Source organism: Mirounga angustirostris, unplaced genomic scaffold, assembly GCF_029215605.1.
Source record: "Mirounga angustirostris isolate CCGP_5_RB_7025 unplaced genomic scaffold, mMirAng1.0.hap1 SCAF_5, whole genome shotgun sequence".
Classification (NCBI taxonomy): domain Eukaryota; kingdom Metazoa; phylum Chordata; class Mammalia; order Carnivora; family Phocidae; genus Mirounga; species Mirounga angustirostris.
Window position 1 is genome coordinate 143,026,472 of NW_026991713.1, and position 14,021 is coordinate 143,040,492.

At 62.4% G+C, this 14,021-nt stretch overlaps 2 protein-coding genes across 9 annotated transcripts in view; one reads left to right on the top strand and one right to left on the bottom strand.

Moving 5' to 3' along the window:
- Positions 1 to 14,021, bottom strand: part of CORO7 (coronin 7) — a 67,181-nt gene that overhangs the window by 19,656 nt on the left and 33,504 nt on the right. The gene's annotated exons all lie outside the window — the stretch shown is intronic.
- VASN (vasorin) lies at positions 1,782 to 12,846 on the top strand. Its single transcript, XM_045874802.3, has 2 exons — positions 1,782 to 1,924; positions 10,178 to 12,846. The coding sequence occupies exon 2, from the start codon at positions 10,188 to 10,190 to the stop codon at positions 12,216 to 12,218; it is 2,031 nt and encodes a 676-aa protein (XP_045730758.1). The 5' UTR covers positions 1,782 to 1,924; positions 10,178 to 10,187; the 3' UTR covers positions 12,219 to 12,846.

The window sequence follows — 14,021 nt, forward strand, 5'->3', positions numbered from 1 at the left end:
TAGATATCCTGGCATTGCCACTGGTCCAAAGCAGTCCAGATCCTTTGGATCTGTCCCTGCCACCCAGGCTGGGCAGTTGGGACCCCCCCCCCCTCAGACCAAGCCTTGCCCCACACCCCCTAGCTGCCTTAGGATCAGGTTCTAAGGGGGGGGTAGTACCTTTATTCCCTATGAGAAGAGAATGGAAAAACTGGGGAGGGGGTCCCCTGGAAGCTACTCTTACACCTCTGGGGGGAGTAGGAGCATAGCATGTGTGAGTCCAGGCTCAGGATTGGGGTGCGGGAGAGACCCTTTAGGCGGGTGGGATATCCCTATCAGCAAGAACTGGACACAGAAGAGAGAATCTTTGGGGCCTGTCAAGAAGTCCTGTTCCTTGGGGAAAGTCAAGCTAGAGGCCCTTGGAGCACCCCCCCTCAGGACTCTCCTGAGAGCTTTAGGGGACACAGGGCCATCTGACCAAAGCCACACAGTACTGACTGCAGACTCAAATGTCTCAGGAATGTGAGTGAGTGAAGCAGCCTGGTGGGAGACACTTGGGAGTGGTGGGGACTGGGGCAGCCAGTGAGCCTGGGCCTCTATCAGAGGGGGCAGCTATTACTCAGCCCTTGCCCGTTGTTCCTATTTAAGGCAAGCTGGGAAGTCCCGTTTTAATGTGAAACCACCGGATTTTTCAATGTTGGCAATGGCTTCAAAGTTTTAAAAAGTACCAGACAGGCCAAATGAAACACAGCCGAGAGCCAGCACCGGCCCAGGAGCAGAGGTTCACAAGCCATGCCCCACATCTACATATACCAAGAAAAGCATGTAGTGCAAGCTGGGCTGGAGGGGATGACAGGTATGCCAAGGCCCTCTGGAAGTTGGGAGCTGAGCTGGTCCCCAAAGGCTCTGAGGCATGACCCTGACCACAAACATGGAGCAGGAGGGCAGGGCATTTTCCTGGAATATTCCAAGGCAGGGGATTTTTCTGGACTAGTCTAGCCCCTGGCACCACCCTCCCCCCTACCAAGGGCCACCATCAGCTACACCCAGGCCCCACCCACTGATGGTGAGGCCCAACCTCCCACCCCATCTCACCCCTCCAGCACTGTGGGGCCTTGGGCAGACTCACTTCCCCTTCCTGTGTCTCAGTCCCTTCTAAAATGTGGAGAAGGTGGCCCAGGGATACTCACCTCCCTGAAAGCCCTCATGGTTAAAAGGACCCCAGAACTCAGATTCAGCATTAGAGATTGTACTTAGGAGGCTCTCAGAGGGCTCTGTGTGGCCTGCCCAAGAGTTTTTGAAACTGGGATTAGCTACCAACAATAACACATTGAGAGATTTCACCTAAAAGCCCCAGATTTCCAGTTTCTCTTGAAAAACCTGAAACTCTGGCAGACTGGGGCAGGTCGTTAAGGCAGAGCCCTTACACCAACCCCCACTTTCCCTACCCACCCACCGCCACCTCCCCGGGTCTCCACAAGCTGTGGGGTCTGCTCCTTGAGTTTAAATAGTGCCCTTATATCGCCTGCCTGATGTGTCATAGGTATCCGGGTTTGGGACTCTTGGTCTCAATATTCTCTTGCTTTTATGAAAAACAGGGACCCGCCCAGAGTCATATGGCAAACTAGCGGCAGAGCAGGCGGGAGCGCGGGACTCCTGCCTCCTCAGTCCGGAGGTGGATGAGTGAGTTTATCAGGCAGCCGGCGAAATGACCCCTTTAGCGAAGAGAGGAGGCGGGTCTCTGTCGGCCCCGCCCCTCCCCGTGGGGGAGCGGCCCCGCCCCCAGCCCTTAAAGCGCGACCCGCCTCCCGCGAGCTGACTCCGCAGCCCAAGCCCGGGGCGGGGAGACACGGACGCTGCTGCCTCGGGACCCCGGAACCCAGGACCCCACCGGGCCGGCCGGCCCGCCCCGCCCGGCTCCTGCCGCCGCCGCCGCCGCCCCCCGGTGAGTGTCTGCCGGGCCGGGGCGCTGCGGGCAGAGACCGGGGGCGCCATGGGGTGGGCTGTGCAACGCGCCGATCACGCGCGCGAACCCCCCCCTCCCGTCGCGCGCACACGCACTCAGGACGGAAACGCGACCCCCAGCCCCGCACGATCACCCGGGCCGACCTGGTCCCAGGGCAGGCGGGTCCCATGCACCCCCTGCCCGCGCCCGACTCGCCCCCTCCTACGGCAGTCCCGGACAGCCCCACGGCCGCGCGCGCGTCCAAGGCTCACCGGCCAGTAGCCGGCAGGGCTGTGAGCAGACAAAATAAACACCCCCTCCCTCGCTTCCTCCTCCCACGGCTGGGCCCTCCGGCATGACCAGTTTTATGAATCAAACCCCTCTGAGGGGACAGCCAAGCCATAGACTTGGTTACTTTTAGCTCCTGGAGTGGGACAGTCTAGTTCTGGGCCTGGAGCCCTCCGTGCGCCTGTACAGATCTGTGTAGATTGGCCACCTGGTGGTACTGAGGGCCCTTGTCACTTAGGACAGAGCCAGGGGGCCAACAGGTATGCAGCCTTGGGGAGGCGTGGGGGTGGCTAGGAGGTATCTGATGCCCCGTGGGGGGCAGGGGACAGACCTTGGCAGGCTGCGGCCCTTCATTTTCCACATATTAGGGTGCCCCATCTCTGCCTCTGCCAGGGACAAGGCTTTGCTTGGGCTATGAACCCAGTGGCCTGGAGCCAGCTTAGTCCTTTGTGTCCCTGGGCTGGCAGCTCTGGGGCCTGAGGGCTGCTGAGGTCCCCTGTGGTCACTGGCAGGCCAGGCGATTGGTGCCAACCATTCTGCATTGCCCCCATTCGTTAAAGATTACCACAGCAGGGTCACCGACTGCCTCTCCTGCTGGGGCCCAGGGGTGGAGTCTGCAAGGTGGGAAGGAGGAAAAGGCCCCTAGGGTCCCACTGTCCCCCTGCTTGCCTTCTGCACCAAGGGCAGGTAAGGTTCTGGAAGAGACACCAGGACCCAGAGCCCTCCTCTGCAGGGCAAGAGCTTATGGGGCTGGGACACTGTACTAAATTTCAAAGATTCCTTCCCGCTAGGCTGGACTTTGGGTGTTGGGGGCACAGAAGGGTAGCTGGGCGAGTGCCCTCCAAGTGGGGTCCACTTGAGCTGGTCCAGAGGGCAGTGAAGGCCAGTATGGGCCCAGCTGTTGGCAAGGCCCAACAGGGTAAGGGAGGCGTGTGGGGGGATGGGAGAGCAGTCCCCTGAGTTGGCTGTCTTCTCCCAGGGGAATCAGCCCCCGGAGCTTCTGTAAACAGAGTGTCAGAGGCAGGAAGAGGGCTCTGGTAATGAGCAGCCCAGCTGGATTCCCTCCAGACCATTATCTGGCCTAGGGAGGGAGGATGAGCACACACGTGCCAGACGGGGGGCCCCCGGGCACTGGCTGTCCCCACCTCCCCCAGCTGCAGACTGAAACAGCTACTCTGGGACCTGTGGGTCCAGAGGGCCAGATGTGGCTGGTGGGGGACTGGTGTCCCAGGGCACTTTCTCCAGACTCTGGAAAGGGGGTGGGGGGGGCTGAACACGAGAAGCCCCTCAGACATTGACCAGACATGTGCTCTCCCTAGGAAGCCTCCTATGGCAGGCAGGGAAATGCCCTGGGCAGGAGATGGGTCCAGAGTTTCTGGCTCCCATTCCTGACACCCCTACTACTGCCCTGAGGGAGCTGGAGCAAGACCCATGGGGTTTTATAAGTGGACCCCACCCCTGAGCTGGGCAGCTCCTGGGAAAAGGAAAGTGGGGTCTCAGCTGGTTCCAGGAGGCAGCTCCCACCTCAGAAAGCCAGCCAGCCAGCCGGTCCCCCTTGGTGACCAGAGAGAAGACTGGGTGAGCTTGTCCCATAGAAGCATCCCTGACCATCTACAGGCCCTGAGCTCTTGGGAAGGGCAGCAATGCTACCTCATGGGGTTAGTGGCCCCTCCTGTAGCCCCCCTCAGCTCCCCTTAGAGTCCCTCCCTGAGCCAGGGAGCCCAAGGCTCGGCGCTGCCAAGAAAACCAGCTCCCCTCACTGCTGTGGAATTTGCAAGAGTTCTTGGAGAAGGGGGAGGGAGTGAGTGAGTGTGTGTGTGTGTGTGTGTGTGTGTGTCAGAGCGCGGCCCAGTGGGCGTGTGTCTGGCGTGGGCATGTGTCTGTGCGCGCGTGACTGGAACAGGGTTGTGTTTGGGGGCGGGCAGGGGTGCTGCAAGAGTCTGAGTGCACCGCAGGCGGACAGAGGCTCAGCCTTCTTCCTTTTATCGGTTTCCACATTCCAGAGGCAGCCGGATTGCTTTCCCTCAGCTGGCTGGGCCGCCTGGCTGGCCTGGCCCTCGGGCCTCCCCCACTTTTCCTCATTCCAGCCTCCCTGGGTATGAGGAGGCTGAAGCAGGCTCCCTTGAGCCACCTTGGTTTTGGGGGGTAGAGGCAGGCAAGGGGCCAGTTCTCCAGGTTGGGGACAGTCCCCCCAACCAGTCTCCTCCAGGGGAATGCAATAAGGCTCTGACATTCCTCTGCGGCTGCCTGAGAGATTTAATTAAAGAGGGAGGAGAGAGCTGGCTTGCACTGAGAAGGGGCTGGGGCTGGGGCTGAGGCGGTACTGGGGCCCCTACTGGCCCTGGGCCTCGATGGGCAGCAGTAAGAACTGAGAGACCTGGGCGGGGGAGCTGGGTTGTGGCTCCCCTGATCAGTTCGCAGACCCCAGGCAGGGCCAATTCTGCCACAGCGGAACCCAGAACTCCAGGCATGGCAAGAGTGAGAAGGGCAAAGACCCCTTTGGGGTCATTTCCTTCTCAGTCCCTGCCCAGGACCCAGACAACCTAGGCCCAGCTGGCTTGGGCTGGTGGCCTCCCTTGGTGACTAAGGTCTTCCTCTGGCAAATCCAGGGTTAATGGCAGGGTTAGGGCCTTACTTGATAGATGCTTGGCCCTGGGTGGGGACAGGACAGCCAGGAGGCCCTGCGTCTGACTGAGCCCAGCCCCTGTGGCATCACACCCGCGCGTGCCGATGGTGGCATCTGGACTGGCCCATTTCTAGTTGGGCCACAGCCACCAAATAGCTCCCGGGGCAGCAGGTGTCCTCTCCCAACAGAGTGGCACCTCTCCTGACTGAGATGACATATCCCGCCGCCCTGAGGGCCCACTTGAGCAGAATGGCTTTAGTCACTGGTCTCCCAGGCCTGGGCTGACAGGTCTGGTGGCTGCCAAGTCACCCACGGTGTCACAGAAGACACCCATTTGGGGCTAGACAGCTCCTGCCTGGGAGGAGGGGGGCCCAGCTCCTGCTGTTTTGGCGCTGCCAGCCAGCCATACCTGCTGGTGATCTAGCCCCCTCCCTGGACAGGGAGACAAGGCTGGCATCCAGACTGTCCCCCTTTGCAGTCTTCTGCCCCAGGGCTGAGCCCTGTAAGGGAGACTCACTGAAGGAGCTTCTCCAAAATACAGCTCTGCTTGGGCCTTATCCCAGAAATTCTTATTTCATTGGCCAGGAGTGGAGAGGGCATCAGGAACTTCCCAAAGCTTCCCAGGAGATTCTGATGTACAGCTGGGGTTGAGAAACCCCTGGGGTTGTAGGTGGGAGACACAAACGCAGAAAGGGAACTGGATGAGGTCATAAAGCTGTGTCCCGGGCCTCATGTGTAGAATGCGGAGAGCAGGCTGGAGCAGTAAAGAGAGTAAGGCAGACGAGCCGAGACCAAAGTAGGGACTCCAGGCTTCATCACAGGGTCAGACTGCGGTCCCCACCCTCACCTTGTCCCCTTCCCCTGAGGACCTAGAACAGAGACCCCGACCTCTCTGCTCTGCTGTGCCCCAGGGATGGCGAGATGGGTGGACCCAGCCTCGGCTCTGAGCCTCCTCAGACACGTCAGCGAAACCGGAGCCAGCCATCCTGGCCGCCGGCATGGTCCCCGCCTGCCTGGGGGGGTTGGCAGACTCCTGGGCTGGGCCACTGCCAGGCCTGGCCGGCAGTGTTTAGCCGGAGTGGGGGTGGGGGGGCCAGCACTGGGAGCCAGAGGCCCAGAGCCTCAGGGTCAGACCTGCAGCACCTGACCCCTGTACCCACTCCGCAGTGTCTGGCACAGGAAGGGACTGTGCTGGCCTCATCTGTCTGTCTGTCTGTCTGACCCTATGCCCCCACCAGCCAGGCGTGTGGCCTTCCCCAGCAGCAGTGAGATGTGCAGCCTGAGCTCTGATGCGGTCCCCCAAATGCCTGGGTCCCACCCACTCACTAGTACCTGCCTGACCCAGGGCCTGTGTGTGAGTAGGTGCCTCCAGATGTCCCCCACACTCAGAGGTGTGTGGGGGCATCAGGGTCCCCGTCAGAGCTGAATAGGATGTCCTTACTCATAGAGCCCCTCCCTCTGCTCCCTTCCCCCACTCCCAGGTCATATGCTGAGGGGGGCTGGCCAAAGGACAGCTCACTCCCCCACCCCCTTCCAGAACTAAATACACCCCTCATCAGGCTGCTCTCTCCAGCTCCTCTCCCACACTGAAGGGTGGAGGATGGAGGGCAGCCTCCCCATGGAGGCCTCACTCTGGGCGTAGGGGGGCCTCCTGTCTGTGCTGAAAGTGGCATGAAGCCCCTCCCACACCATGGCATCCTCACCCCATATGTGCGGAAGGCAGGGCTCAGGTTTTATGGGTAACACCTTCAGTAGCTAATGTTTACTGACCACTTAGCATGTGCTCCAAGTACAAACTAAACAGCCCTGACGATCAGGCACTATAACTAGGAACGCCCCCTCTCCCCTGCCCTTCATAGACGGGAACCGAGGTGAAGGACCATGGCTAGACTGTCATGCAACCACACAGGCAGTGGGACCTTAAAAAGCCCCATCCCAGCAACTGTCCCCTGGAAGGCAGCACAGCCAGCAGCAAGAGCCTAAGCCTCAGTTTCCTGCCTCTTCCCACCACACCATGGTGGGCCAGGCCAAGGTGAGGAGGCTGCAGAGTCCAGGGGGAAGAGCGACCTGGACCCTTTGCCCTCCTACTTCCACTACCCCCCAAGCCCCAGGGCTGCCTCCAGGAGGTTCTCCACACCCTTTGCAGAGGGAAAGGTCCCACCTCCCTGCCTCGGGTCAGCAGATCAGATATCAAAGCCCAGGCCCCTGGTCCTTCAGGGCTGCTGGAATTGCAATGGCCAGGACAGCCATGATCTCCCCGAGACACCCCACTCCCAGTGCGCACGCGCACACACACCTCCCAGAACGAGCCCAGACAAGCGGAATCACTCCCAGAACTTGTTAAAACAACTCCCCCACTTAAAAACAAACAGAACACCACAACACTACAACCCCGGGTGCTCAGAACAACTCCAGAGAGTGAGGCAGGGCTGGTGAGAAACTGAGGCCCAGAATTGGAAAGGGACTTGGGAAGCTATTTAGGGGCTGAACTTGGGCCTGAACTCAGGCCTCTGTCTCCTGTTGCCCTGCTGCCCACCCCCTCCACAGCCGGCCTTCACCTTCTGGGTCCCTTCTGGGGGCTATGTGATCTGCTCTTGGTGCCAGGAGAGCCCATGGCAGAGCCCCAGTGCCGACCCCCTGCTCGGGCCCAGGTGCTCACCCCAGCATCCTAGCAGGTGGGCAGCAGCTTAGCTGCTGCCTGCTGGGGTCTCCCCAGCCCAGGATGCCAGTTGCCCTTGTTCTGACCCAGCCCCTGCTCCCCACCTACTCAGCCAGATTGCCATCCTGTGGCTGGACAGACCTACGGCTCCCTCATGATGACTTTATGGATTAAAGGGCCAACAGACTCTGGGCAAAGCCCAGAGCCCACCCTGATGCCCCTCCTTGGCGCAGAGTGGGGAACACCCCCCAGCACGCAACCTAGGCCCCCAGGGGCCACGCCCGGGCTGTTCAGTTCTAAATGCTCCCAGTCCTAGGCTGTGTCAACTCTGAAATGCTTGGGGAGACACTGAAGAAAGCAAGGCCTCAGAACTGGGATGCCCCTGGCCCAGGCTGCCTGACTGGAGCATGAGCTCTTAACCATGACCTTATACATAGCCCAGGGGGAGCTGAAGCCGTAGGGGTGGCCACGTGTAGGGTCCCCTCCCACCCTGGAGCCTGGCTGCTCCCTTCCTGACCCTGCCTGCCCCGCTGGGAGAGCTGATTCAGGGGGAGGCGGCTCACCCCACACATGGACGTGGGGGGCGGGGGGTGCTCACAGCCCACATCTGGAGGCCAGGCCACACCCGCTGCCTTCTGAGTCAGTGAGGGTGGAGCGGGTCCACTTCGGGGAGGAGGCTGGGTGTGGTGCACGCAGCCCCCTTGGGATGGTGCCGGCAGGGCCAGAGGGGCACAAGGCCTTCCAGGTCCTGGTCCTAGCATCTTCTGAGGTTTGGTACAAGGCCCTACCCCACCGTTTACTCAGCAAAGGTGAGCTAAGCATGCTCTGGGACACAAGGAAGCGGACAGGAGAGAGAGCAGGGGAAGGGGCACCAGCTGGGGGTCAGGGAAGGCCTCCCTGGTTGGCCTCTGGAAGGTGGTCATCAGTGCAAACAAGCAAGGGGCAGAGGCTGACAGTCCCACTTCCGGGACAGAGGGGACCCTGCAGGCGGGTAGGGCCTGTGCAGGCCCAACCTGGTAACAGGCCTTTACCCAGAACTGGTCTCCAGTGACTTGTCTTGTCTATCCTGGGACCACCTGCCCCTCCTCTTCCTCACATTGCGGGAGCCTGTGTTCCTGGAGGAGGAGCCCAATGGATGGCAGCGGGGCAGAACACGGGCTCGGCTGAGGGGGCCATGTTACCTGCCATAGCCTGATGGTTGGCAGGCGTGGGGGAAGGGGAGGCTGAGCCCCAGGACAAAAGGCCCTTGTGTGAGCAGAAGGCGCCTGGAGGGGAGGGGTGCCGGCCTCTTGGGGACTCTCGGGGCCCAGAGAGTGAGGACTGCTGCTAGGGTGGCCCCTGGGCTCCCCCAGGAGCCTGAAAGGGGGCCTCATACTGTGGCCCCATTCAGTCTAGAGCAGTTCCAGCTACAAGCTGGAGCCCAGAGCAGCTGAGGGAGCCACCCCCTCATCAGCAGGGCAGGACCATCCCAAGCTGCAGGCCCAGCTGCACCTGGACATGGTTAAGGACCTAGGCTCCGGCTCAGATTTCCTGGCAGTGGGACGGCAGCAAGTCACTACACCTCCTGGAGCCCCCCGCTTCTGTCATCTGGGAGCAATGAGGATAGTTTCCACCTGCCATGGCTGCTAGGGGCACCACATGAGGGAACTGTAAATGCTTGGTGAGCTAGCATGGGGTGAAGAGCTGCTGCCCCTTATCCTCAGTGCTCAGGCCAGAGTGGACCCCAAGAAATGGCAAATGAACCAGTCTGCAGAATGTTTCTAGGGCCAGCACTGCTTTTGGGACCACCCCACAGCCAGTGTCCCCCCGTGCCCCTTGGATGAGCTCAGGGAGGCCAGGACCCCCCACCTCTGGATCTGTCATCACACCTCAGAGATGGGGGATCTGAAGCCCAGGGTTCCCTGCCTCCCTGTCTGACCCCCCACACAGGGGAACACCTGCCAACAGCTCAAGCCCCCCTCTGCCCCCTCCCCTAGGAACATTCCCCCTGGCCACATCCTGGAGGGCCCTCAGCTCCCATACTGGGCAGGTCTGACTTCACAAGTGGAAAAACACCGATCCCATAGTTTCCATGTGAAGTCTTCCCGCTGCGGTCTCCTCCTCACTTGGAGGACACAGAGCGTGGCGGCAGGGGCCAGCGGCACGGGGCAGCCAGCTTCTCTGCTTACGCGCTGGCTGCCCGCCCCTTCTCTCCCAGACGCTGTGGGGAGGGGCTGCTGCTCTTGGACCCACGGGCTCCCCCCCTTGTCTGTCCACCTCAGCAGAGATTTGTGGGGGGGAGGGGACTTGAAGGGAGAGCATGGAGCCTGATGCTTTTTGACCATGTGTTCTCTCTGAGCCGCAGAGGTGAGAGGGCTGGGGTTAAGGAGAGGCGAGTTTTTGTGGCCACTGTCTGGGGGCCAGCCTCTCTGCACGCATCAGCCCACCGAGCCCTGGTGACAGCGCAGGAAGTAGCAAGTGATGGCGTAACGAAGTCACGGGAGGGCTCAAAGTCACTCAGTGAGGGAGCTGATGGGGCTGGGACAGGAATGGGGCCGGGGCACTGGGGACCTGACCATAACTGCTGTGCACTGTTGGATTTGGGGGCAGGGAATGCCCTTCCTGGTCCCTCCCTGGCGTGGCTGTCACCCAGGCCCCTGGCTCACGGTCTCCTGTCTCTCTCTCTCTCCCCTGCTCCCAGGAACCAGAAGATGTGCTCCAGAGTCCCCCCCCGCCTGCTGCTGCCGCTGCTGCTGCCGCTGCTGGCCCCGGAGCCCGGGGTGCGGGGCTGCCCATCCGGCTGCCAGTGCCACCAGCCACAGACGGTCTTCTGCACCGCCCGCCAGGGAGCCACCGTGCCCCGCGACGTGCCACCCGACACAGCAGGCCTCTACATCTTCGAGAACGGCATCACCACACTCGACGCAGCCAGCTTTGCCAGCCTGCCGGGGCTGCAGCTCCTGGACCTGTCGCAGAACCAGATCGCCAGCCTGCCCGCTGGGGTCTTCCAGCCACTCGCCAACCTCAGCAACCTGGACCTGACGGCCAACAGGCTTCGCGAGATCACCAACGAGACCTTCCGCGGCCTGCGGCGCCTGGAGCGCCTCTACCTGGGCAAGAACCGCATCCGCTACATCCAGCCCGGAGCCTTTGACACGCTCGATGGCCTCCTAGAGCTCAAGCTGCAGGACAATGAACTGCGGGCACTGCCCCCGCTGCGCCTGCCGCGCCTACTGCTGCTTGACCTCAGCCACAACAGCCTCCCGGCCCTGGAGCCTGGCACCCTGGACACTGCCAACGTGGAGGCACTGCGGCTGGCTGGCCTGGGGCTGCGGCGCCTGGACGAGGGGCTCTTCAGCCGCCTGCGCAACCTCCACGACCTGGATGTGTCTGACAACCAGCTGGAGCGCGTGCCGCCTGCCATCCAGGGCCTGCGGGGCCTGACGCGCCTGCGGCTGGCGGGCAACACCCGCATGGCCCAGCTGCAGCCCGAGGGCCTGGCCGGCCTAGTGGCCCTGCAGGAGCTGGACCTGAGCAACCTGAGCCTGCAGGCACTCCCGCACGAGTTGTCGGGCCTCTTCCCCCGCCTGCGGCTCCTGGCGGCTGCCCGCAACCCCTTCAACTGCGTCTGCCCCCTAAGCTGGTTTGGGCCTTGGGTACGGGAGAGCCATGTGGCGCTGGCCAGCCCGGAAGAGACACGCTGCCACTTCCCGCCCAAGAATGCTGGCCGACTGCTCCTAGACCTCGAATATGCTGACTTTGGCTGCCCTGCCACCACCACCACGGCCACGGTGCCCACCACGAAGCCTGTGGTGTGGGGGCCCACGTTCTCCCCTTCCAGTCCGGCTCCCACCTGGCTCAACCCCACAGAGCCGGCCACCGAGGCCCCCAGCCTGCCCCCTGCGGCCCTGCCCACGGTGGGGCCTCCCCCCCGGCCCCAGGACTGCCCAGCGTCCGTTTGCCTCAATGGGGGCACCTGCCACCTGGGGGTGCAGGGCCACCTGGAGTGCCTGTGCCCTGAGCTCTTCACGGGCCTGTACTGCGAGAGCCGGGTGAGGCAGGGGCCCCCACCCAGCCCCGCCCCGGCCACGCTGCAGCCGCCCCAGCCCCTGCCCCTGGGCATCGAGCCGGCCAGCCCCACCTCCCTGCGCGTGGGGCTACAGCGCTACCTGCAGGGCAGTGCCGTGCAGCTCAGAAGCCTCCGCCTCACTTACCGCAACCTGTCAGGCCCCGACAAGCGGCCCGTGACGCTGCGCCTGCCCGCTTCACTTGCCGAGTACACAGTCACCCAGCTGCGACCCAACGCCACCTATTCCATCTGCGTCAGGCCTCTGGGGGTCGGGCGGCTGCCTGAGGGCGAAGAGGCCTGTGGGGAGGCCCGCACGCCACCAGCCAGCCGCTCCAACCATGCCCCCGTCACCCAGGCCCGAGAGGGCAACCTGCCACTCCTCATTGCGCCGGCCCTGGCGGCCGTGCTCCTGGCGGCCCTGGCTGCTGTGGGGGCGGCCTACTGCGTGCGGCGGGGGCGGGTGGTGGCGGCTGTAGCGCACGGCAAAGGACAGGTGGGGCCCGGGCCTGGGCCCCTGGAGCTGGAGGGGGTGAAGGCCCCCTTGGAGCCAGGCCCCAAGGCGACTGAGGGCGGTGGGGAGGCCCTACCCAGCGGGCCGGAGTGTGAGGTGCCGCTCATGGGCTACTCGGGGCCCAACCCCCAGGGGCCCCTCCCCACCAAGCCCTACATCTAAGCCCGGGAGCGACAAGGCTGCTAGGCCGGGCTCTCAGCCCTGCTGGGATCCGCCAGCGCCCTCCTGCGCCAGACCAAGGAAGTTCTCAGATTCCTACCGGGAGGACACATCAAGGTCGCGGCTGTGTAACCACAGCAAGACCCCGTCCCTCCGTCTCCTCATCCATGAGATCCTGGGACCCAGGTGACCACCTCTAAGGTGCCCCAAGCCTGAGTGCCTACGCGGGTGGCATCTGCCCTGTCCTCTGCAACGTACAATCCCTGGGGAAGGGTGGGGCGGGCCCTGCCGTGTGCTGGTAACACAGGCCCAGGGCTGCCAGGCCCCCCTCCCAAGGAGACTCCGGGGGCCAGTGAAGGAAGCCCCCAGAAAGACAGCAGAGGAAGAGTGGGGCTGGGGATGGGGCATGTGGGTCAGCCTCGGCCCCAAGGAGCAAAGGAACAAAAGAAACTGGAAAGACAGACGCTTTAGGAACACGTTTTGCTTTGGTTTTTTAAAAATATATTTATAAGAGATTCTTTCCCAGTTATTCTGGGAAAATGTTTTCCAAACTCAGAGACAAGACTTTGGTTTTTGTAAGACAAACAATGATATGAAGGCCTTTTGTAAGAAAAATAAAAGATAAAATGAGTGTGTTTCTCTGGCGTGGCCCAGGGTACCTGGGCTGGGTGAAGGAGGGTGGGGGTGCAGGGTGGGTGTAAATGGATAGCTCTCTTTGTTGGGAAGCTGGGGGCCAGGAACCCTCTCCCCAATGGGCACCAGGCCCTGGTCAGCAACCCCCTGGGCTGGGGAGGGCTGCTGCTGAGGACCATGCCAGGAAGGGTGGCCCTTCCAGGTACCCCACCCTAGGCTATGTCTGCCCAGCCTCAACTGGGGTGCCTGGTGCAGCCTCTCAGTTGAGACTGGGGTGCAGGCGGGAGCAGGGATGGGGGCTGGGCAGCTTCTAACCTCGAAGAAGAGGGACATGAAGGCAGCCTCACCCCACCCAAGCCCAGTGGTCTGCCAGCTGGAACTGTAGTGCTCCTGTGAGGCTGAGCAAGGCTCATGGCAGATAAAGGCCAAGAGTGTCCCCAGGGATCCCTCCTTGGAAAGGGCCTGACAGGCACTTCACTGCTTCCCTTCCTCTGTGAAAGGGGCCCCTAGAGCTGCGTCCTGCAGGCCCCCACAGATGGTGCTGGGCCAGAGCACACAGCCCTCCCTAAAGTCCTGATACCCTTCTGCGTAGGCTCAGGCTGGGGCACCTTGCTCCCGGCCTCGTGGTCCAACAGCAAAGAGGGGTCTTGGTGGAGGGGAAGCACAGATCCTGAATGACAGGAACCGTCTGGTGAGTGGGGAGGAAGGGCCAAGCCAGGGCTGTTAGGGGCAGGTGGCCCAGGAACACGACCAAAGGTCTGAGCCTGGCTTGCAAAGGCCTGATGGCCTTGTGATGCCCCTTTACTCTGCACTGGGGATGTGCCCAGGCTTTCCAGAAACCCCGGAAGTGGGAGTGTTTTCCAGGAAGGCCACGGGCCGTGTGGGGGCAGGGCCAGGGATGCAGACTGCAGCTCTGGCCTGGACTGGGTGCTGGGAGCTTGGGAACAAGGATGGTAGCACAGCACCTTCTCCCATGACCCTGAGACAGGAGGCAAAGTGGGCCCAGGGGCCGCAGAGAGGCTGCGAACCCTGAGCAAGCCTCCCCGAGGCCCCATGCCTGCATCCCCTCTGCGGGTCACGGCCACTGGGCCCTACCAGCCTCACCCTGGATGGAAGGAGGAAGCTCAGCCAGGCCTGGGGAGCAGGCCCTGGGGCTCAGGGCGTTGATGTCAG